Source organism: Hakea prostrata, chromosome 10 (genome assembly GCF_041222555.1).
Source record: "Hakea prostrata isolate BN-2017 chromosome 10, UWA_Hpros_2, whole genome shotgun sequence".
Lineage (NCBI taxonomy): Eukaryota > Viridiplantae > Streptophyta > Magnoliopsida > Proteales > Proteaceae > Hakea > Hakea prostrata.
This window is the reverse complement of record NC_142609.1, coordinates 14,005,296-14,027,446: the sequence shown is the minus strand read 5'-3', so window position 1 is coordinate 14,027,446 and position 22,151 is coordinate 14,005,296. Positions and strand designations below refer to the sequence as shown.

The following is a 22,151-nucleotide window of genomic DNA, read 5'->3' as shown; positions in this document are numbered from 1 at the left end:
AAACGGATGAGTTTGTAGTCTCTCGAGATGGGAAGGCACATGCATGTGAACCAAAGGCAACTGGTACTATTGATGAGGATTGGATGGTGGCACCAAGCACGCAGGAGTGGCAGGACGATGATCCAGACAACACATTTGCTCCCAGTCCGCCTAAGAGGGATGATGATGATGGTGGTGGAGGACTTGAAGAGCATTTGCATGTTCCACTACCGGAGACACAACAACCCCCACTCAGATACATTGGGGAGAGTCATTTCACAAATGCCACCCAGGATCATGATCATGGTGGTGAACAACATCGTGGTCATGAATATCCTGATACAAGCCACCACCGGAAGGGAAGGGCCATGGGAAGCAACAACAACACAGAGGTGGTTAATGATGATATCACCTTCCTGTACATATCTTGCGGAACCTATGGTTCTTACGTAAATCCTTCAGCTCCAGATTTGACGGACAACTTAACAAGAGCGATGGGGTTGTCCATAAGTTGGGATTAGTCTGTAGGCTCCACATTTGCTTATGGGCTTATCGGTATTTATGGTGCTCCCTCCTCCTCATGGACATTATGGTATGGGTATGGGTATCCCCTCTAGTAATTTGTATTATGGGCACTCGCACGACTATAGTTACTATGAGCGTGGCTCTTGGGGTCAAGAGTTTGTTGCGGAGTCCATATTTGGCTCGTGGTAGACATGCATATCATCTACACAGTCATTGGCACTAGTAGTACCATCATTAGGCCTGCAGGACCTTCCTTGGCCCATTTTCACTTCCCTCACATGGGAGTTCTCTTGGAAGCGGAAGATGACCGCTATAGAGCTGCAATTCAAGACTACCTGGAGAACTATCAATACCAAATGAGATGGGATCAATATATAAATTGGTTGGGGGAGAGGATGATTGCCACTATGGGTTGGAGAGAACAGTCAATGGGAGTTGGACCCGCCTAGGCACAGTACATAGGTTGTATAATGAATTGTAGACTTTAGTATTTCTCTTCACTAGTGTACTTGTGTTCACTTTACATGTTTATATTGGTTTATATGAGTTTTTCAAACTTCTAGTTTCCCCTGCATATAGTTGGGCATGTGTCAATCAAGAAGATTAGTTAGGTGATGTTTTAAGTCAAAATAACACTCCCAATGTATTTATTGGCATCAAATTAGGCTACATGTCAAAATTCAAGTCAAAATGATTTAAAATTTCATCGACACCCCTCCAAATGTCGCCCTGAGTTGCAGTGTTAGTGGTATCACCAGCCACCGACACAGCTACACAGGGCAACATTTCGAACATTGGCTAAAACTAAGTTTGCATTTACAAAACTAACAAAATACTGATTTTTCATCCCTTTGAACATTTTTACCCCAAAAATTGACCATACCAATATGGGGGTGAAAATGTCCAAAGGGTATGAAAAATTAGTGACTTTTTCTTTTGAGCAAAATAGTGATTTTCCCTCTTCAATGTAATTAGTTTTAAGGGTTACAAATGTCTAAAAGAATTAAAAATCACTATTTTAGTTGATTTTGTATACACAAACTTAGTTTTGTAAGTGAAATATTGAATAATTACTTTTGTAAAAGAAAACCAAAAGTAAGTACTAACGTAATTTTTCCATAATTATCCTTACCCAGTTTTCCCCACTCCATTTTTTATCTTGCAAACAACTGATTCCTTAAAGAGCTCAACCAAGGACCCAGTTCCAAGCCCTGTCCAACTACTCAATTTAAATGACAAACAAGTAGGCTAGACTTTCCTCTGTCACCCTAAAGTTTCAAGCACCGATTAACCTATGCCATGTCACTAAACAACCCTGTAACCTGTTAAATAATCAATACTAGTCACTAAAACTTAAATTTCTCTAGCATATACCATCTTCCAATTCTACTACTAGGCATGAACAATTGGCTCTAAAATTAACAATTCCATATGAACCTATCAAGTCGCCATTAAAAGTTCCATGTACATTTCCCCACTGCGGCCACACTTTGTCAATTGCTACACTGGTTGAGCAGAACCTACATGTTTAGACAATTAAGTGTAGCCAGTATCTCTCAAACCATTAAAGGTCATGGGAATCCAAATTTATGGTTCAGGAGCGCAAATAACTGTCAACAATATATATAATCATCATTATAAATGGATTTCAGCTTTCAAATCAAAAATCAGCATATGATAACCCTCAAAGAGCACTTTGTCACAACAAAATCCAAAATCCCATCAAAGATGGAGGTGTTTCCAATATTGTTAGAACTTGATCCTTTGTAGCTTCCAATCTGAAAAACTCCATCTGGCTTTTCTCTGGTTTTGAAATGCCTGAACTCGTAAAATAATTCATGAAAAAATCATGAAGACTCTTGGTTTCAAACCAACTAAACTCTTTCTCAATAAAGATGCTTCAAAAAGGATGTCCTCAGGCTGGTCAGAGGTCATGGAGTCGATGAAATGTCAATCTGCCGCTATTTAACATGAAGTGATCTCTTTCTCCTTTGCTTTGCACATCTCCTCTGCTGATTTGACAAATTTCTTTGTGATCTCGTCCATCTGGGAAAAGGATGTTACCATCAGAAGACCTGGTTAAAAACATAAACCTTTCTAAGTCACTGGATGTGTAACTCACTTCTTTCTCAAATCTCTTTGCATCGTCTTTGGGGATGCTTGACCCTGCTTTCTTTATCGAATCCAATGCCTGTACCACCAAATTTCAAGAGTTTTAGCATGATAGAATCTAAGAGGGCAATATGATTTTCTAATTTTTCTCATCCACCAGCCTCAGATGACACACACAAGTGTATCCTCATCATCCAAATCAAGGTTTAAAGAATCATTATCAAGTATCATAGCGATCAGGTGATATTAAGAGATGTATCGTTTCGTATCAAGCACTGTATCGTACTGGCTAGTGTATTTTAATGCAATCCAGTAGAAAGATGTATCGATATATATCGTATTGGTTGTATAGCCAATATGGATACACATCGGCTTGTATCGCACTGTATTGTGGGACACTTTAAACCTTGATCCAAATAATTGAACACATTCTTTAAAGTGCCCCTTGCCACATTATCCTTACAAACAAACATCCTGTCAACTAGGACTGAAAATTCTTCATTTTAGAAAATTATTAACTCATGTGATTACCGAAAACATCCACAATTGATCAGCAATTGACCATGAGTGCTAAGACCTACTGTCTGGAGGAATAATTAGGTACAGATGCAACAAGCAAAGATTTCATGGTTGATTTAAGGATGGATCCTGTAACAAACCCAAGCAAGTTGATGATCAAAAAGGCATAATGATGCAGTTCAGCTGGCTCAAACCAGGCTCAAGAAGTTGTAGGGGACTCCCCACACCTGTACCAAAATAGTGGACATGGTCAGGGTGTATTATTTTAATCAAGGCACTGGTGTCCGAACTTATATTCGTAGAATTTCGATGTCCAAGTTAAAAGAAGCTTTAAGGAGGATGAAACTCGGCAAGACTCAAGGTCCTGATGAAATCCCAATTGAAGTATGGAAGAGCTTAGGAACCCATGGACTAGTTTGGTTGACTAAGTTGTTTAATAAGATTATGAGCACAGGGAAAATGCCAGATGATTGGAGGAGAAGTGTTGTGGTTCCAATTTACAAAAATAAAGGAGATATTCAAAGTTGTAATAACTATAGAGGCATTAAATTGATGAGCCATACGATGAAATTATGGGAGAGAATAATTGAAACCCGGTTGAGACACTTAACTATAGTTACGGAGAACCAATTTGGGTTTATGCCGGGAAGATCTACAACGGAGGCTATTTACTTAATTAGGAGACTTATGGAAAGGTATAGAGAATGTAGGAAAGACCTTCATATGGTATTTATTGATCTAGAAAAAGCTTATGATAGAGTCCCTAGAGCGTTAATTTGGCAAGTACTAGAGAAAAGAAGTGTTGCAAGTAAATATGTAGATATAGTTAAGGATATGTATGATGGTTCGGTGACTAGTGTTAGAACAAAGGGGGGACAAAGTAATGAATTCCCGATAACAGTTGGGCACATCAAGGGTCAACTTTAAGCCCATATCTATTTGCACCGGTAATGGATGAATTAACCAAAGACATTCAAGATGAGGCCCCTGGTGTATGCTTTTATGGATGATATTGTGTTGATTGATGAGACCCAAGTGGGGATTAATACCAAATTAGAATCATGGAGAGTAGCTTTGGAATCAAAAGGCTTTAAACTTAGTAGATCGAAGATGTAATATCTAGTTTGTAACTTTAGTCATGATCGGGCAGATGATGAAGTGGTGATACTTGACGATAAAGAGATTCCTCGAGTGATTGTTTTAGGTACCTAGGTTCAATCATAAGTAAAAGAGGTGATTTAGAAGATGAGGTTTCCCAAAGAATTAAAATAGGGTGGATGAAGTGGAGAGGTGCATCCGGGGTCTTATGTGATCGGCGTATTCCATTAAAGCTAAAGGAAAATTTTATAGGACCGTTGTCCGACCAGCTATGATGTACGGTGCGAGTGTTGGGCTGTTAAGAAGAATCATATAGAAAACGAGAGAAATGAGGATGCAAGATGGATGAGTGGCAAAACAGGATGGAAAGATAAGAAACGATCAAAGAGTGGCGGGAGTGCCAAAGTGATAAGCGAGAAAGGGAGGTGGCACGGCCACGCTCAACGGAGACATAAATGCTCCGCGGAGAAGTGAATAACATATTGAAGGAACAGAAGAGCAGGGGTAGACCAAGAAACCAGGAGAAGTGGTGAGAAAGGATATGTAAGCAGGCCTGCAAGCAGGCCTGAAAGAACCGATTGGAGGGCAAGAATCCATGTAGCGACCCCATTTAGTTGGGAAAAGGCTTATTGTTGTTGTTGTTGTTGTTGTTGTATAGTTGTAACCGTGGAGGGGGGGGAAGGGGGGTGAAAAAGAAATAAAAAAAAAAAAAGGGGGGGGGGGGGATTTGGGGGGGGGTGGAAAAAAGGGGGGGGGGGGAGGAAGAAAGGTTTTTGAGGGGTTGGGGGAGGTGGGGGGGGGAAAAAAGCAGAGGGCAAGAAAAAAACAGCTTACCCCCAATTTTGCCCTAATTGATCTCCATTAGTGTATCTTTCTAGTTATTGGAATTTGTGCAAGCTGAGGATATCAACAACCATTAGGCCTATTACAAAAAAAAAAAAAAAAAAAAAAACCCATTAGGCCTGCGGTTAATCACTAATCAGTTAGTCAAATGCTGCCTGCCCTTTTAGAAACTCAAATCTATTTGATTGCTGTAGTCAGTAAAGTAAAAAGCTTATGAACAATGATCTTACTTTAATAAACATTGGAAAAGGCAAACAATAAAAAACATGAGTATGTTTTCTCTGCCATACCTTTTGTCGTGCCCTTCTTATACTTTGCTTCACCTCTTCAGCAGATTTGCTAACCACCTTACACATTGCCTGGTACAAAAAACAGAGATCTACCATTGACCATCGTATAAGGGGGTGTGTGTGTGTGCCTTTGGAGAGAGAGAAAGAATTGCAAAGAGGGGGCGGGGAGGGTTTATGAAAGACTCTAGGTCCAAATGAGCTCACCTGCATGTGTTCCTTGGTCAATCTGTTAATTAAAGCAAAAAGAAAACATTAATCAGGTTGTGCAGAGAATAGACGTTTGGGAAAGATAATGTTCTTTGCCTAATTAGCACAAAGAGACTGTCCCAGGTCTGATTGCTAACAATGACTATTACAGGGAAATGGCCTTTATTAGGACAAGCACAACAATCCCCCCCCCCCCCCCCCCCAACAAACCAAAAAAAAAAAAAATCAAAAAATCAAATGCAAAACTATGAGTTTCAACAGAAGGATTACATACGGTGGGATAGCAGCAACAAGCCTTTGGCCTTCCACCACTGGATTTAAACCTAAAGGAGATGAAACAATGGCGTGCTCTAACTCTTTTATGGTCTGCAGAACAGGTACACTTAATAAGCTACATAATTTTTTTGGAGTAATTCAGAATATCTTAATGTCCATGCCAGTGGCATATTGCAGTAGAATTCCCTTTGAAGAAAATGTCAAAAACCAGTACTAAACAATAACAAATTGTTTAAGAGAGCAATAAGAAAGAAGGGTATCTAACTAACAAACATTAGACTTGATTGTAGTGAATTCCATTACATTTGGATCATAGGGTGTTATAGAGAGCGTTTTTGAATCTAGGACGGAAACAACAGCTAGGTGACTCAAGGACATCTTTACACCACCCGTTTCCACGATAATATGGTCAAGCATTCCTGTTGGGGGGGAGGGGGGAAATCCCAAGAGGTCAGCTAATTATTCAAATCTGAATTCTGAAAATTCATTTATAAACCAGCACATGCATTGTACCTGTAGATGCCCTTCCTGTCCTTAATTTGCTCAGATCTCGAGATAAGGCATCCATTGCCGCATCCATCTGCGACTGAGCAGCTGCCTTAACAGTAGGCCGGATATCCAGCACAACTTCAACTGTATCTCCATCACCATCATCATTCCCTACAATGCAGATGAAAGCTGTAAGATACAAGCATGAACATAAGACAGTGTAATAGGGAGATGGAAAGTTGATTAACAAAGTTTCTTGCATGTCTGAATATTTGTGTTGTCACTCTTTAAAAAAAAAAAAAAAAAGGGTATGTATCTTGCCATGCTCTGAAATAGCAACATTACCTTGTGGACTTGAACAAACACAATAGCTAAAGGCCAGCTTGCGTCTAGCAAATAAATGACAGCATTAGAGGGTAAGAAAGCATGTGTTCTGATGCACCAACACCTGGCTGAATGGACAGGCAGGCTAGGCCTTGGAGCTCTCACCAATAAGCACAGGTGCATGGTTTTTGGTCAATTAACGGTTGGAGTTAGTTTTCCTATTTAGTAGTTCATCGATTTTAGTTTTTTACTTGTTCAGGGTTACCAACATTGAAGTTCCATGTTGCTTCAGTGTGCGTCTGCATGACTTAGTTTCATAGTCAATTAGATATCCTGTTATTTTTCCTTTAATGTATAGTGAAGTGAAGAGGATTTTGAGACTTATCAGCGACAGTCTTACTGTGCGGTCCCCCAGATGAATTTGAAAAATCTACATCTCGAGAAGCACAAGAAATCCAGTAGCACTAGAAGTACAAATAGTATAGCAGTAAGCTTTTATATTTAATGGTCCCCCACCCTTTCTATCCCGGGCTTCTGTGTATTCAATTGAACCAGTTTTTCAACTCTGGTTCAATTTGAGTTAGTATGGTTTAATTTGTTTAGAGGTCATGTGATTAGGTTGTGACATAACTTGGTTAGAGTGTAATTCAGACCAGCATACATTCCACTAAATTTTTTATGCGAAGGCGTGTTATGCTTTGTCTTTATTTGCTTTTCTATTGTAATTTTTTTTTTTTGAATGAATAATTTCCTATTGTATTTAGGATTAGGACCTAAGGAATAAAGGTTCCTAGATATAGACCCCCGTCATCAGCAGCAACGTAACAGTTCAGAATTTCAATTTAATGTCTTAGCAAAGTGCTGTTGTGATGCAGCACAACCAGAAGTTACAATTCACGCTATAGTAACAGTAGCCTCAAAGATATTATTCATATTTGGTGGGCCCCAAGTCCAGCTTGCAAGGACATAAAATAGGAGATGCTGTTTTGCATCGGAGTTTTAAAGATATAATCTAGGATTTATTTATTTATTTATTGGGATAGTTACGCAACTAGAATTTTAGTTTGGACAGGCGATAAGCATGCATTTACCATTATTTATTTGATTTAATTCCCCATACTTATTTAATTGAAGAAAGCTAATTGAGTATTTTTGTGTATTTTTCAGGAATAAGGTGATTTTGGATATTAGAGATAATATGGAGTAAAGTTGGCAAATATATTAGATATTGGTGGATTTTAAATCATGGCATTCAATCTTGCTGCTCAAGAAATCATGAAAAGTGAGATCTTAGCCAAATTGGAAATAAGTGGAGGTCTAAGGAACAAAATTGGTAATAAATCTGAAAATCGGGTAAACAGACCTACCTTCAGTATTTTGGGCATATCTCTCTTGTATGAGCTTGGATTTTGGTGATTCAAGATGCTATGGAACGATATCGAAAATATCTACAACTTTCTAGTTTTGAGCTTTCCCAAAATCCGAACGAATAAAGGTCGAATCTACGGGTAAAGAGAAGGATTCATTGTGTGCAGGAGGCATAAAAGAGAAGCCAGCCACAGAGAAGAGAAGGAAGACGGCAAATGCGGCTCTCATCTCTCATTGCTGAAGAAGACCACATCTCTCTCTTTCCCTCTATGTTTCATCTTTATTTTTCTTATGAACTTTGTGATAATGAGTAGCTAGTTCCTTTTCTTTGGGACGTAGATGAACCATGCTTATTCATTAATTTGATTGTTCTATATCTTCTAGTTGATTGTGTTTGAGTTTGGCCAAAGATGTTCTATAGCTCAGCAAACTAAGCGTGCCAAGCTTCCGCGAAAGATGATAGTCTTGTGAAGATAGGGCATATCTAGGAAGACCATCCCTAATTTACTTTGAAGTGTAGAGTTATATCGATTAGGGAAAAGCATTGGGAGTTTGAAATCCCAAAGATCTTCACATATTCATAGTTAACGTTTTTGAATTAATTAATAGATTTAGTTTTAATTTTGTTGTGTTAAATTCAATCTTAGTAACTTAGCCTTTTAGTTCCCCATAGTTCGACCCCGTACTTTCTGCTTGCTAGATTAGTATAGAATTTTATTTTTGATTGGTTAGCGACACGATCAAATTTTGGCGCCGTTGCCGGGGAACCAAAGCACGGTTGCTATGATTGATTTTTGTCAATTAGGCATAATTTTTAGAGTAATTTTAGTGTTTTAATTTTTATTTTTTCTTTGCTTATTTAACTAATCTCTTTTTCTTTTGTTTTGTAGGTAACTACAAGAGTAGCGCGATTCGATACTTAGTTTAGGTTGTTATCTTTTCTTTCTTAGATATAATTGTATTTAGGACTTTTCAATTGTAATATTTGCATTAGATTGGGTTGTTTAGCTTAATTTTTAAAAATCCTCATCCCTTAGATCCCACATGTGTAACTTTTGTTCGAAAGATCACGTGGATTATGCTTCAGGTATGTCCTAAACTCTCCCTTTTGCTATAGTTATTTTCTATGAATTTTACTTATTTAGCTTCTTTTGTTTCTTCTTCTTCTGTGTGTATGCATGGTCGTCGGTCTCTGAACCCTGAGTTGACTCCACTTGACTTAAAGTTAGAAGAGACTTTGGCCAACCTTAGAAGGCAAATAACCATGGCAAACTATGAGCCTCCAATGAGGGATATATACTCCGGTTTCTTGTATTAAGTTGCTTGACATAAAGGAGGCTCAATATGAGATCAAATCTAGTGTGATTCAAATACTATCATCTTTTTATGGACTTGCCAATGAAGAGCCTTATAAGCACTTAGATGAGTTTTTAGAGGTGTCCTCCACAGTTAAAATTCAAAACCTCTCAGTTGATGCTTTAAGGTTACTTCTTTTCCCATTCTCCCTTAAAGATAAAGCTAAGCATTGGCTTCATTTTTTGGACAATGTTAAAATTTCTATTTGGGCAGAAATGCAACAGGAGTTCCTTAAAAAGTTCTTCCCCATTGGCCGTACTAATAGCATTAGGAGAGCGATAATGAGTCCCAACAAGAAGGAGAACAATTTCATGAGGCCTAGGAAAGATTAAAAGAATTACTTAGAAAGTGCCCCCACCATGCTATTCCTAAATGGCAATTGGTTCAATGCTTTTATGATGGCCTTAGAGACCGACATAGGCAAAATGGTTGATTCTTCTTGTGGTGGGACTTTCATGCACAAGAATGAGAATGAGGCATGAGAACTTTTTGAGACCCTTAGTGAAAACTCCCAACACCATGCTTCAACAGCTAGGACTGAGATTCCATCCATTTGGCAACCAAAGAGGAACAGTCTCAATGAGAACAATCCTACCGTTGAGATGAGTGCTAAGGTTGACTTGCTATCTAAGAAATTGGAATATCTCTTGTCATTAGGACAACAAACCCCATATCCACTTCCTACAAGTTCGTCTCCACCTAATCAGATTGAAGCATGTGCTTTATGTTCTAGCCTATCCCATCATGTCACTGATTGCTATTTGGCTACACAATACCTTGAGTTTGTTAAGGAGCATACACATTTGGCCCAAGGAGTCTCTAAATTGGGCAATGATCCATATTCCAATACCTACAAACCAGGATGGCGAAACCACCCCAATTTTTCATGGCGAAACTCAATGCCCAATCCCTCTAATCAAATACCTTATAGGCCACCTCCATTTAATATGCACCAAAATGCCTATAGGAATGAGTAACCATCATCTCCACAACCCTCACATAATTCATCATTTGAGGCTAAGGTACTAAAAGCACTTAGTGGATTAGAGCAAAACACTCAATTGTTGCATTCCCATTCTCAGTCCATTAACAAATTGGAAACCCAACTTGGTCAACTAGCTGATGCCATCGTAAGGAGGGAGATTGGTCAATTACCTAGTCAACCAATAGGTAACCCTAATCATCAAATTGGGTCTAGGAAAGAACAAATCCAAGCAGTCTTTATTGTGATACGTAGTGGGAAGGAATATTATGTACCTTTGCCTACTCCCAAGCCATTGCCCATTGATCTTGAGAGTCGAGAGGAGGTTGATTTGACCCATGAGACTGAAGATGATGCACACAAGCCTAGTAAAGAAACACCACCTGTAAGTATTCCCCATCAATTTCCTCGTAAGGGGTTGCACATTCCGATTGTAGAGGGTCCTACTCCTAAATCTTACACTCCCAAAGCCCCCTTCCCTGAAACTTTTGAGTCCTCAATTCCATATTCTAAAAAGAATGCTAAGATGCAAGAGATGATTGATGTATTCCAACAAGTTCATATCAATCTCCCACTCTTAGATGCTATCAAGCAAATCCCAGCTTATGCTAAGTTTCTAAAAGATTTGTGCACCCAAAAGCGTAAGTTGAAGACTCAAACATCTAAAACTGTGCACCTAACTGAACAAGTCAGCTCTGTAATTTCCAACCAACTGCCCCCTAAACTTAAAGATCCAGGTACACCTTTAATTTCATGTGTCATTGGAAATTTATCCATTAAAAACATTGCTTGATTTGGGAGCCAGTGTGAATATTTTACCCAGTTCAGTTTATGATAGGTTTGGTCTAGGAGATTTGAAATCCACTAATGTGATTCTACAATTGGCAGACCGCTTAATCAAACAACCCCGTGGGCTACTTGAAAATGTTTTGGTAAAGGTTGAGGATCTATATTTTCCTGTTGATTTTTTTATCCTAGATATGGACAATACAACTACCAATAAGTTACCACCAGTCATTCTTGGACGGCTCTTTTTAGCCATTGCGAATGCTTGCATCAATTGTAGATCGGGTGTCATGGACATATCATTTGGCAATAAGAAATTGAGTCAATATCTTCAATGCATCCTTAAGCTCAAATAGGGATGAAGAGTGCTTTGCGATTAACTTTATTGATGAGGTAGTGGCTGATTATACTCCAAACATGTTTATTGATGATCCCCTGCAGTATTACTTGCCATTTGGGGAATCTAACCTAAATATTGAGGAAGTCAACACATTGTTGGACTCTTCAACTTCTTTGGAGCAGTCACCATTCACATTTAGATTTGAGCCTCCACCTCCACTGGCTGCATCTCACTGAGTCTCGCTGAAGACTTTAAACTTAGCGCTTTATGGGAGGCAACCCATTTGTTTAGATTTTATTTCTTGTTCTTTTTCTTCTCTTTTCTTTGTTTGTTGTTAGGTAATACTGTTGCGTGCTCTATCATGATTTCAAACATCGGGTACACTCTTTCCTCTATTTGCTTCTATCATGTTTTTTTTTTATGTCTTGCATGCACCGAGGTCATTGCATAATTTAAGTGTTGGGGGGGGGTGTCAACTCGAGTAAGACTTGTTCATAGTTGGTAGAGCATTCACAAAGATAAAAAGTGCCCAATTTTTTCTGGCTTTGGTAAGATAAATGTTTTAATTCCTTGCTTAGATACAAAATGAGAGTTTAAGTGTTTTAGAAATCCCATCTGATGTAATGAACACCCTCTTGAGAGAATAGTAATGGGTTTTACATTTTGAGACTGAGGTTGAATCGGAAAATAGGAATTCCAGGTAGTCCAAAAGGTTTGATCATCTAGTTATCTTGTATTGCCCTGTGCTTATGGTGACAAGTTGAGACCAATTTTAGACTATTTAAATGTGAAGTGAATTGAAGTAAAATGTGAAAAAGAAAAAAGAAAAAAATGCTGAAGTTTAAAGGTTAGACCTCCTTCTTAGTAACCGGGTCTCGGTGTCACCAACATCGTGCCTCGCGTCAAACAGTTGGGGTGTCTTTGATCCAGTCTTGGCCTGTAGCCTAGTTGGGTTGAGGAAGTAAGTTCGAGGGGTATTCTACACCTAGTCCCTTAAGGCCATCTGGCTTGAGAGCGGCTGACCCAACACTCGTTATATAGGCCATCTAGAAAGCTTAAGAGGCAAGACATTGCACGGACTAGAACTGTGAGCATTAAAGAAAGAAGTGAATTAATGTGCTTATAAAGGTGAAATGTCTAAGAAGGTCAATATTGCTTAGATCTTGAGTTCTTGGTATTATTTGGTACCTGGTTTAGTTTTATCTAAGGGTGAACTGGTAGGCTGAAGATAAGAGGAGACTTCTCGATTAAATTGTTTGCCTAGAGCTAGACTCAAGAGAGGGTGTAAAGAGCTTAAGCGTGGGGGTGCCTATATTCCCTTCAATCTTTAATTGAGTGTCTTTGTCTTGAAATCTGTCTTTTTACTCTTACTATTGCCAGAATAATTAGAAGAGCACTTAAGAATTTTGTGTGTATATTCTCTGCAAACACTCACGAGACACAACTCGTCCACTAGGGTAACCTAGAGGTTTAAAGGTTTGTGCAACCGTGATTCCTACGAAAGTGAGTTAGGTTTTTCTTTCTTTATTTTCCGTATTACTTTTATTGTTTCGTTTTGCTCAAGGACTAGCAAACACTCAAGTGTGGGGGTATTTGATAAGCATGCATTTACCATTATTTATTTGATTTAATTCCCCATACTTATTTAATTGAAGAGGGCTAATTGAGTATTTTTGTGTATTTTTCAAGAATAAGGTGATTTTGGATATTAGAGATAATATGGAGTAAAGTTGGCAAATATATTAGATATTGGTGGATTTTAAATCATGGCATTCAATCTTGCTGCTCAAGAAATCATGAAAAGTGAGGTCCTAGCCAAATTGGAAATAGGTGGAGGTCTAAGGAACAAAATTGGTAATAAATCTGAAAATCGGGTAAACAGACCTACCTTCAGTATTTTGGGCATATCTATCTCGTATGAGCTTGGATTTTGGTGATTCAAGATGCTATAGAACGATATCGAAAATATCTACAACTTTCTAGTTTTGAGCTTTCCCAAAATCCGAACGAATAAAGGTCGAATCTACGGGTAAAGAGAAGGATTCATTGTGTGCAGGAGGCATAAAAGAGAAGCCAGCCACAGAGAAGAGAAGGAAGACGGTAAATGCGGCTCTCATCTCTCATTGCTAAAGAAGAAGACCACATCTCTCTCTCTCCCCCTATGTTTCATCTTTATTTTTCTTATGAACTTTGTGATAATGAGTAGCTAGTTCCTTTTCTTTGGAATGTAGATGAACCATGCTTATTTCATTAATTTGATTGTTCTATCTTCTAGTTGATTGTGTTTGAGTTTGGCCAAAGATGTTCTATAGCTCAGCAAACTAAGCATGCCAAGCTTCTGTGAAGGACGATAGTCTTGCGAAGATAGGGCATATCTAGGAAGACCATCCCTAATTTACTTTGAAGTGTAGAGTTATATCAGTTAGGGAAAAGCATTAGGGGTTTGAAATCCCAAAGATCTTCACATATTCATAGTTAACGTTTTTCAATTAATTAATAGATTTAGTTTAAATTTAGTTGTGTTAAATTCAATCTTAGTAACTTAGCCTTTTAGTTCCCCATAGTTCGACCCCCTACTTTCTGCTTGCTGGATTAGTATAGGATTTTATTTTTGATTGGTTAGCGACACGATCAATAGGTAATGTAAAAATAATTTTAGTTAACTTAAATTGTTGAGAGTCCTACTTTTTACTTCAATTTTAGAATGAAGACATGAATTATTAAGTTTTGTGTGTGCCTTTGAACTCTCCTTCCCCCCACCCCCACCTCTTTTTTTTCTTTTTCCTGTCTTCATTTAGTTCTTCTTCTCCCTCTTCCCCTACTACCAGTCTGATTCTTCTCAAGTTTCCCTTTCTTCCCCCTATTTGCTTTATCCTTCTTTCTTTGTTATTCTGTCCCCCATTATTCGGCATCAAAGCCCAAAGCTGGGTAAATCTCTCCCCTACTTGTTTTCTCTTCCTTGAGATCTTTCTATCTCTTATATCCCTTCTCTCCTTCTTTTTTCTTAGTGATTATGACTGAACAATGCGACATCAACCCATCCAATCCTATTTTGTGGTGTCGATCGAGTGAGGCAGATTTATTTATATATATATATATATATATATATATTTAAAGAGGGGGAAATTGATGCAGTACAAGTAGAAGTTACTGTCACGTTACCATAACCTGCTCAACGAAGAGTTGGAGAAATATGCAGCCAAGGCTACTCATCTCATATGCACCCGTGGACTCATCCTCGACAAGGTGTGGTCATTTATCTGGAAAGTAAAAACAACAACCAAAGTCAAGTTTATCATGTGGTCATTTATCTGGAATTGGAGAAATACGCAGCCAAGGCTACTTCATCTCATAGGCACTCGTGGACTCTCATCCTCGACAAGGGGTGGTCATTTATCTTGGAAAGTAAAAGCAACACCCAAATTCAAGTTTTTCATGTGGTGTGCGCTGGTAGAGGGTCTGGCTTCAGGAGAGACGATGAGGAAGAGACATTTCAATGATCCTTCTTGCACTCATTGTGGGGAATACTGTGAAACAGTGAACTATCTTCTGTTTAATTGCCCCTTTGCATGACTAATTTGGTTCTCAAGCCCATTGGATTCTAAGATTGATCGAAGGGAGCCCACTCAATCACCAGTATGGGTCGAACAGCTAATGAATATACAGATTGGGCCGAAGGAGGAGAAAAGGAGAGCCCAGTCCCTATGTTTCTAGATTTGCAGGCTTATTTGGAGGGCCCGCAACGACACTTCTTTCAAGTGCAGGAAAATGGACCCTGTGGAAGTCTGGACTGTTGCAGCAAAAGCCTCCCAGGAATTTAGATGCCCCAGGCCCCAGGCCCCAGCCCACCAAACAACCAGCGGCCTCTCCTCCGCAACAGCATTGAAGTGGATGCCCCTCTCCTAACTTCCACCACAAAATCAATGTAGATGAATCATTTGATGAAGGATCAGGACAAGCTGGCTTTGGTGTTCTTATAAGGGACAACAGGAGACACCTGTGTTTGGCCATTTCAGAGCATGGAGAGGCTTACTCAGCACCAATGGCAGAAGTCCTGGCATAAAGGAGAGCCATGCTCCATGCTATTGGAGATGAGGTATTCAAAGCGTGGTTCGAATCAGATTGTAAGCAGCTCATCTTATATGTCTTAGTGAGCGGTTCAAACCATGTAATTATGCTTATTTTCTTAGGATGATCAATGAAGCAGCAGATCTCCTAGCCCAGAAGGCCAGCTTGATGGCGTGCTCAACCTCTTGGCCTACTTCACTCCTGGGATTCAGTTCCTTTGTAATGCTGTTTCCTTGGCTTTGCCACTTCAATAAATTGGCTTATTCCCAAAAAAAAAAAAGGCCGGGGGGGGGGGGGGGACTAAGAGATAGTTCTTCATATTTAATGGGCCCCAAGTCCAGCTTGCAAAGAGGTGTATTATTCATATTTGGTGGGCGCCAAATCCAGCTTGTAAAGAGATAAAATAGGAGATGCTGTTTCACGGGGGGAGTTTTGGAGATAATGTAGGATTTTGTTACCTATTCATTAGGATAATTATGCGAGTAGAATTTTGGATTGGATAGGATATGTAGGAACAACTTTAAATTATTAACAGTCCTAGGCTTATTTGTTTCTTTTATTATTTAAATCCTTGCATTCAGCTTGGGGAAAAAAAAACAATGAAGATATGAACTAATAAGTTTTGTATGTGTGTTTGCCCTAGCTGCCAGCATTGACGTGCAACTATATTACGTCTATTTAAGAACTTGGCAATTCTTCTCCTAATTGTCTAGACAATCATAAGTGAAATGCTCTCTCTCTTCCTTCTTCTTCTTTCGTTTGTTTTGTTTTGTTTTTTTTTTTTTTTTTTTTTTTGAGTAGAACTACATGCATCCAAATCCAACAACCAGATGATCATCAAACTCCCACCATATCATCTCCTGCATAACCCTAACCTTGGATCTAAATTGCAGTCCCATCAGACCACAAAATCCTAGACAAGACTTTTTGTTCTTATATTTGTTGATGATGTGTTTTTGTCCTTTTGCTATTGTTATCGATTGCAACACCTTGCCTGTGCAAGAATTCAAGCAGCTGACCCCATTAAGTTGGGATAAGGATGAGTTGTAAATGCTGATATTGCCTCTTCTAGCCCTAACAAGGGCAAGGCAGAGAAAGGGGAGGGGGAAGCAAAAGAGTACTTTATATACATTGCAACTAGCTCCAACTGGTTACAGGCAATAAATATCAACCGAGATGAACCTAAATTTGAATTCTTATGGAAGGTGTTAAAGTGGATATAAAGTGATATAATTACAAAGATATGACTTACTTGACTTTCTTCCTTTGGCAAACCATCTTCGAGTTTCTTTCAAAAAATCAAGCCCGATTACATTGCAATTTTCGTGATGTCCAAATACTGAACTCTCTCGTACAGGGTTGAATAAACTCAGATGCGAGTATGAAACATTACCACAATGGATTGAGCTTCGGAAGAAAAGAAAGTTCTTTGATGAAAATGTACGCCTTAGAAGGGTTGCCATAGCTAGAATTTCATACCCCTTCACTGTGCAAAATAATGTAATGTAAATGAAGGGGAAGGAAGAGAATGAGACAACCTTTAAAGCACTCAAGGAAAAAGATAACATGGGAGTGATGGAACACAAATCCTCAAGATCTCTTGGATTAGTTGTCCATCAAACTAGTTGGGTTTAAAGTAGTACTCAAATTATTATTTTTGTGTGTGTGTGTGTGTGTGTGTGTGTGTGTGTGTGTGTTAGAGTGATAATTTATGTTGGAGGAAAGGTGAAAGAGGTGATAATTTCACCTGTTTTTCAGAGATGAATCAGGAATGACCAAGTTAGTCCGTAAGAGAAATTTAGAATTTGCATATCAACAGCATCCTTACACCATCTAAAACATAAACAAGGGTCGAGAGTTTCCCTAAGGGAGGGTCTCAGGGGGAGGTCTTCTGTATGAGATCTACCTTGGGAAATCACACACTGTCTCTCACTAAAAATCAGAGCTAGTTCAACTACGACAAGGAATGGGAAGAAAACCTCAAAGATTCTCAATACATGAAGAACTCCATGGAACAGAAACATTGTAAGGTTTCATAATACAGGCACAGGAAAATAAACTGAATATTAATTAATTAAAAAAGTTATTTAAGAAAAAAATCCAAAGAGAATATTAAGATTGAAAATAGGAAACAATAGGCAATTAAACAGACTAGACAGCAGTAATACACATTCAAAATCGGGTGCAATGAAGCATGAATCTAATGATATGTTCGTGCTTAATAAGGTCGCTTTGGGAGGTAAAATACATCCCCCAATAACCAAAATTCTAGCATGTAGACAATAATTTTATTTAAAAAAAAAAAGGTGCCTCTTCACAAATATAAACAGGAGCATAATAGCAGAACAAAAAGGAGAAAATCCATAAGATGAAAATGCAAAAAGCAACAAAACCTAATCAACCAGGATATTTTCCCATTATCAGTCAATGTGTGGCCCATTCATAGGTAACAATGAACATGCAAGAACAAAACTATGAGAGTTGAACTAGCAACAATGATTTCAGCTTTTTGGCTTCAACCAAGCTACAAGCAAACGCGACAAAACAAAACCTATAGGAATCAGCAGTGAATAACAAGAAATGCATATCAATTTGAAATCATATGAGGATTTAATGTCTAATAAAGCTCAAAGAGATCTAAACCACATAAGCTTCCATACAACATCTATAAGATGCTTCTGATAAACAAAGAAGTTTGAAAGAAAAAGGAAAGGACTGCCCCCACAGATTGCTACAGAAGTAAAAGACAATTAGCAGCTTCAAAATCCCATACTCAATCCCTACATTTTTGTGGCACCGCTATACTCACAGCAATAACACCCCAATCTGATTTCACCCCTGGTTTGTTCCTCCATCAAGAAATGAACACCCAAAATCAACAGCCCAGATCATAATTGTTTTTCACTCTATAAAACCATTGTTAGCTTCAAATGTTTGTTCTCTAAGCATTTTTCAAGTCAATGAGAACTACAAACATGGAATGACACATAAGTACCTGGGTATCAAGGGCAAGAAAAGTAAGTCTTATGAGAAGAAACAGAAGTCCAAGGGGAAGGATAGGAATAGGAAGTCTTATCATCTCTAAATTGATTTTATACATCCATGTCCCAATTCCCATGAAACAATAGAAACCTATTCAACAACGCATGGAAAAGAGGTACTTACAGAGAGGAAGAGCGTCTACCCAAAAGGGAAAAGCAGTACTGCAATTGTTCAACACCGATGAGTGAGGTCGAAAAGAGGGATATTTTTTGTTAGCTTTTTCCCAAATTGTGGAAGAAGATGACAGAATGGAAAAATGGAAGATGAAATAAAAGAATTGCAGAGAGACTAAGGGTTGTATGGCAATGATTTTGTGCCAAATTTGACACAGAATGCACTTTTTATGCTTCTGTGCCGAATTGGGCAAATTAGGCACAGAATTTGTACTAAAATCTTGTATGGTTGGACACAAATGGGCACATTTCTTTGGCAAAATTGGCACAGAATTTTGTATGGTATGTACAAAGTCAGAGTACAAAATGGGCACCCTTTTTTTTTTTTTTTTTTTAAAATTTATATAAAACCAAAAGAAAACTAAGCTAAATACAAATACCACTTAAGAACATTAAAACCAAAGGAAAGATCATCAAACGCTCCATCTATTTATAGAAAAATGGTTTTCATTATTTGTCAAAAACAAAATTAACAACATGCATCCTGATGGAATCGAACCATCATAGCCTAGAAACATTCTAGGTGCTCTTCCATTTGAGCTGAGGATTCTCACCTACAAAAACACCTGTTGGATCAATCCAAAAGAGTCCCTATTATGAAAATAGCCATAAAATAAATATTTTTCTTCTATGACAAACGAAAGGTTAAGCAAAGAACCTATTTTTAGTTGTAAAAGAAATATTATTCTTCCAACAGTAGAGAATAGCCATGACTTCCAACAACAAACCCAATTAAGTTGCACTTCAATTTTCATAGATCATAAATGATAAAACCACATCTTTTCATGCAACGCTTAAGATTTAGAAAGCAACTCATCTCCACAAGACATAAACAAATGATCATTAACAACTAAAACACATCAATATCTTAACCCAGGCTAAAAAACCATAATATAACTTGCTAATAATATCTGAAATTAGAACCAATATTCAGTAGCAGACACCTACATCTACCTAATCTATTCACATAAAGATGAACATCAACACTAAACTAAGACTAACTTTATAGAATGAAACGACATGGTTGAAGTTCAGAGGAGCAACTTGTACATTTAAGATACCTTAATCCCAACCACCCCTTCATGAGAGCCATTCAAGCGACAAGAACTGCATAGAATACATGAACAAGCTTACACAACACACTTCATGAACAAGCATAATAGAAGAAATTTCAATGCATGTGATTCATATATTTTTCATACTAGGTCTTCAATGGCTCTAGCAATGCCTTATTTTGCAATTTCAAAAGGCATGTGATCCTTGTTTCAGAATGTCCGGTGAGATTAAACTATAGATGAGACTCATCATTCAGACAATCACCACACACGTGTATGGGACTAATAGTTTGAAATATATACCTGACCAGCCATTAAAATTAGATTATCCAAAAGCTTAAAATGCTGTGTTTGGCATGGAAACCAAAGATGACAATGCAAACCAACATCATATAATCTCTCTCTTTGTACATATTCCACAACCCATTGAAACAAGGATGAAGTCCCAAGCATAACACAACTAATTTTGGAAACCCTTCAATCAAATTCAGTTTCAAACTAAGAAGAGGTTTGTTGCATTTGCTCTACTCTGATTGTTGTTATCCCTGCTTGATCAAGTGAGATGACTGGTTCAGCTTTCAGTAACATATGCTTCAAGTTTCTAAAGTATCTCAGTTTTCTTACGACTAGAAGATCTTTCATCTCTATCATCTACCTAAAACTTGAAAGAGTAACAAGTTTACCCCTATTTGTCTTAAAACTGTTGGTTGCTGGCTTTGAATTGTCCAGTTTAATTTCACTGACATGTCTGTCATAGTTTTTCCATTCCCTGATTTCAACTGAAAAGACAAAGATTATCTAGGAGCAAAGACAAACCCAATCCTTGATATTTTTATTTTTCATCACAGTAAGAGCCAAACAGACAAAATTATATATACAAGTACAAAGAAAAAGAAAAACTATGAACAAAATTCATTTATGGACAACAAAGGCAGAAAAATTCAAATAACTTCTAAGGACCTGACTCTGCTCACGACTTATCACTAAGACTGAGAAATGCTAGAAAGACATTTGCAATACTGAACTGAGATTGTATTTTAGTCAATTTTGACATCTGAAAACTCAATCAAACTCCAAGGAAAGCTCGAATGATCTTCATGTCAAACAAAAATTTAACAAAAAATACTAAAATAGGTGGTAATGAATATTAAATACAATCCACAATATCATATTTGCAACAACAATGTCAAAAGCATTTAACAAAAAAAGCTAGTACTTTCTTAGCAACTTCTCAAAGAAGGATAAGAACGCAGCCTCCAGCGGCAACATCAAAAAAAACTTCTCAAGAAAGCCAAATATTAAGTAGTATTCTGTTAAAACAAATTCAAACAGAGTTCCAAACAGGAAAACTAAAAACTCCAATGATAAAATAGGCAATGTCGAGGGCGAGTCTGGATCAGATCTGGATGGTGTAGATTAGGATCAATGTCGAGTCAGGATTGAATGTTGACATATGCATCTAGCTTCCACAGTCGGGTCTTCATCCAAGCATACTCAGTTAAAGAAATAAAAAACAATTTCATAATCATTTTAGGCATTATATCGTTAGGAACCCAGAATCCCACCAAACAATCTCAACCCATAATCATTTTAGGCATGAGTTAAGGAGACGAATGATTTGTAAACAACCCATTTTCAATGATAAAAAAATCTGAAGAAAATCCCCCTCTGAACGTAGGACTAATAAAAGCAGCAACTAACCAAAATATGGATAAGGAAGTGGAAAATACCTCGAATCAGAAGCAATTGAATGAAATGAAGAAGTGAGATCGGTTGCAGAGACAGGGCTTCGCTTGCACAAGAGAGCTTGCTGCCTTGACCTCTTACGCTTGCTTAGGGTTCAGACAGACGAGAGACACGACAGAGACTAGAGATTCGAGAGACTAGAGAGAGTCATGAGAGTTGAGAGCGACGAGAGAGAGTCGAGAGAGACCAGGGAGAGACGAGGACCTTTTAGGTTTTTGTTTGAAGTCGAATGAAATTACTTCGATGTCCCTGATCACCGTCAACTCCGGTGTTCTGCCCGCGAATTTTCACCTGAAACAATTCTGTGTTTGGGAAGTTCCAATTTAGAACTTCTTGTTGGCACATAATTTGTGTGATAACATCCGTTTCAGCACACTTTTGCTGAATTAGCATATAAAATTCAAATCGGTTTACCATACAAAAGTTTTTCTGACTTCTATGCCTAAATGGACAAATGGCACAGAATAAGTGTGCAAGAATTGTTACCATACAACCTAAAAGCAGACTTTAGAGCGAGATAAAAAGAAGACCGAAAAGGGCCCCTAAGAGGAGGGTTGGGTTTTGCCACAATGG

At 38.1% G+C, this 22,151-nt stretch overlaps 1 protein-coding gene across 4 annotated transcripts; it reads right to left on the bottom strand.

The window, feature by feature from the left end:
* Positions 1-1,794: 1,794 nt before the first annotated feature.
* Positions 1,795-21,836, bottom strand: LOC149002040 (Ribosome recycling factor). 4 transcript variants are annotated; one of them, XM_089136305.1, is made up of 10 exons: positions 21,563-21,836; positions 19,839-19,884; positions 16,815-17,048; positions 6,363-6,509; positions 6,153-6,268; positions 5,848-5,939; positions 5,571-5,592; positions 5,367-5,435; positions 2,627-2,695; positions 1,795-2,550 (listed from the first exon to the last, which is right to left on the bottom strand). In XM_089136305.1, exons 3-10 carry the CDS (start codon positions 17,023-17,025, stop codon positions 2,470-2,472), a joined length of 807 nt encoding a protein of 268 aa, XP_088992431.1. In that variant the 5' UTR covers positions 17,026-17,048; positions 19,839-19,884; positions 21,563-21,836; the 3' UTR covers positions 1,795-2,469. The 4 variants fall into 4 exon arrangements, with proteins under 4 accessions (XP_088992431.1, XP_088992432.1, XP_088992433.1 ...); XM_089136306.1 differs by lacking the exon at positions 19,839-19,884 and having other exon boundaries at positions 16,815-17,043; XM_089136307.1 differs by lacking the exon at positions 16,815-17,048 and having other exon boundaries at positions 1,797-2,550; positions 21,563-21,790.
* Positions 21,837-22,151: the final 315 nt, after the last annotated feature.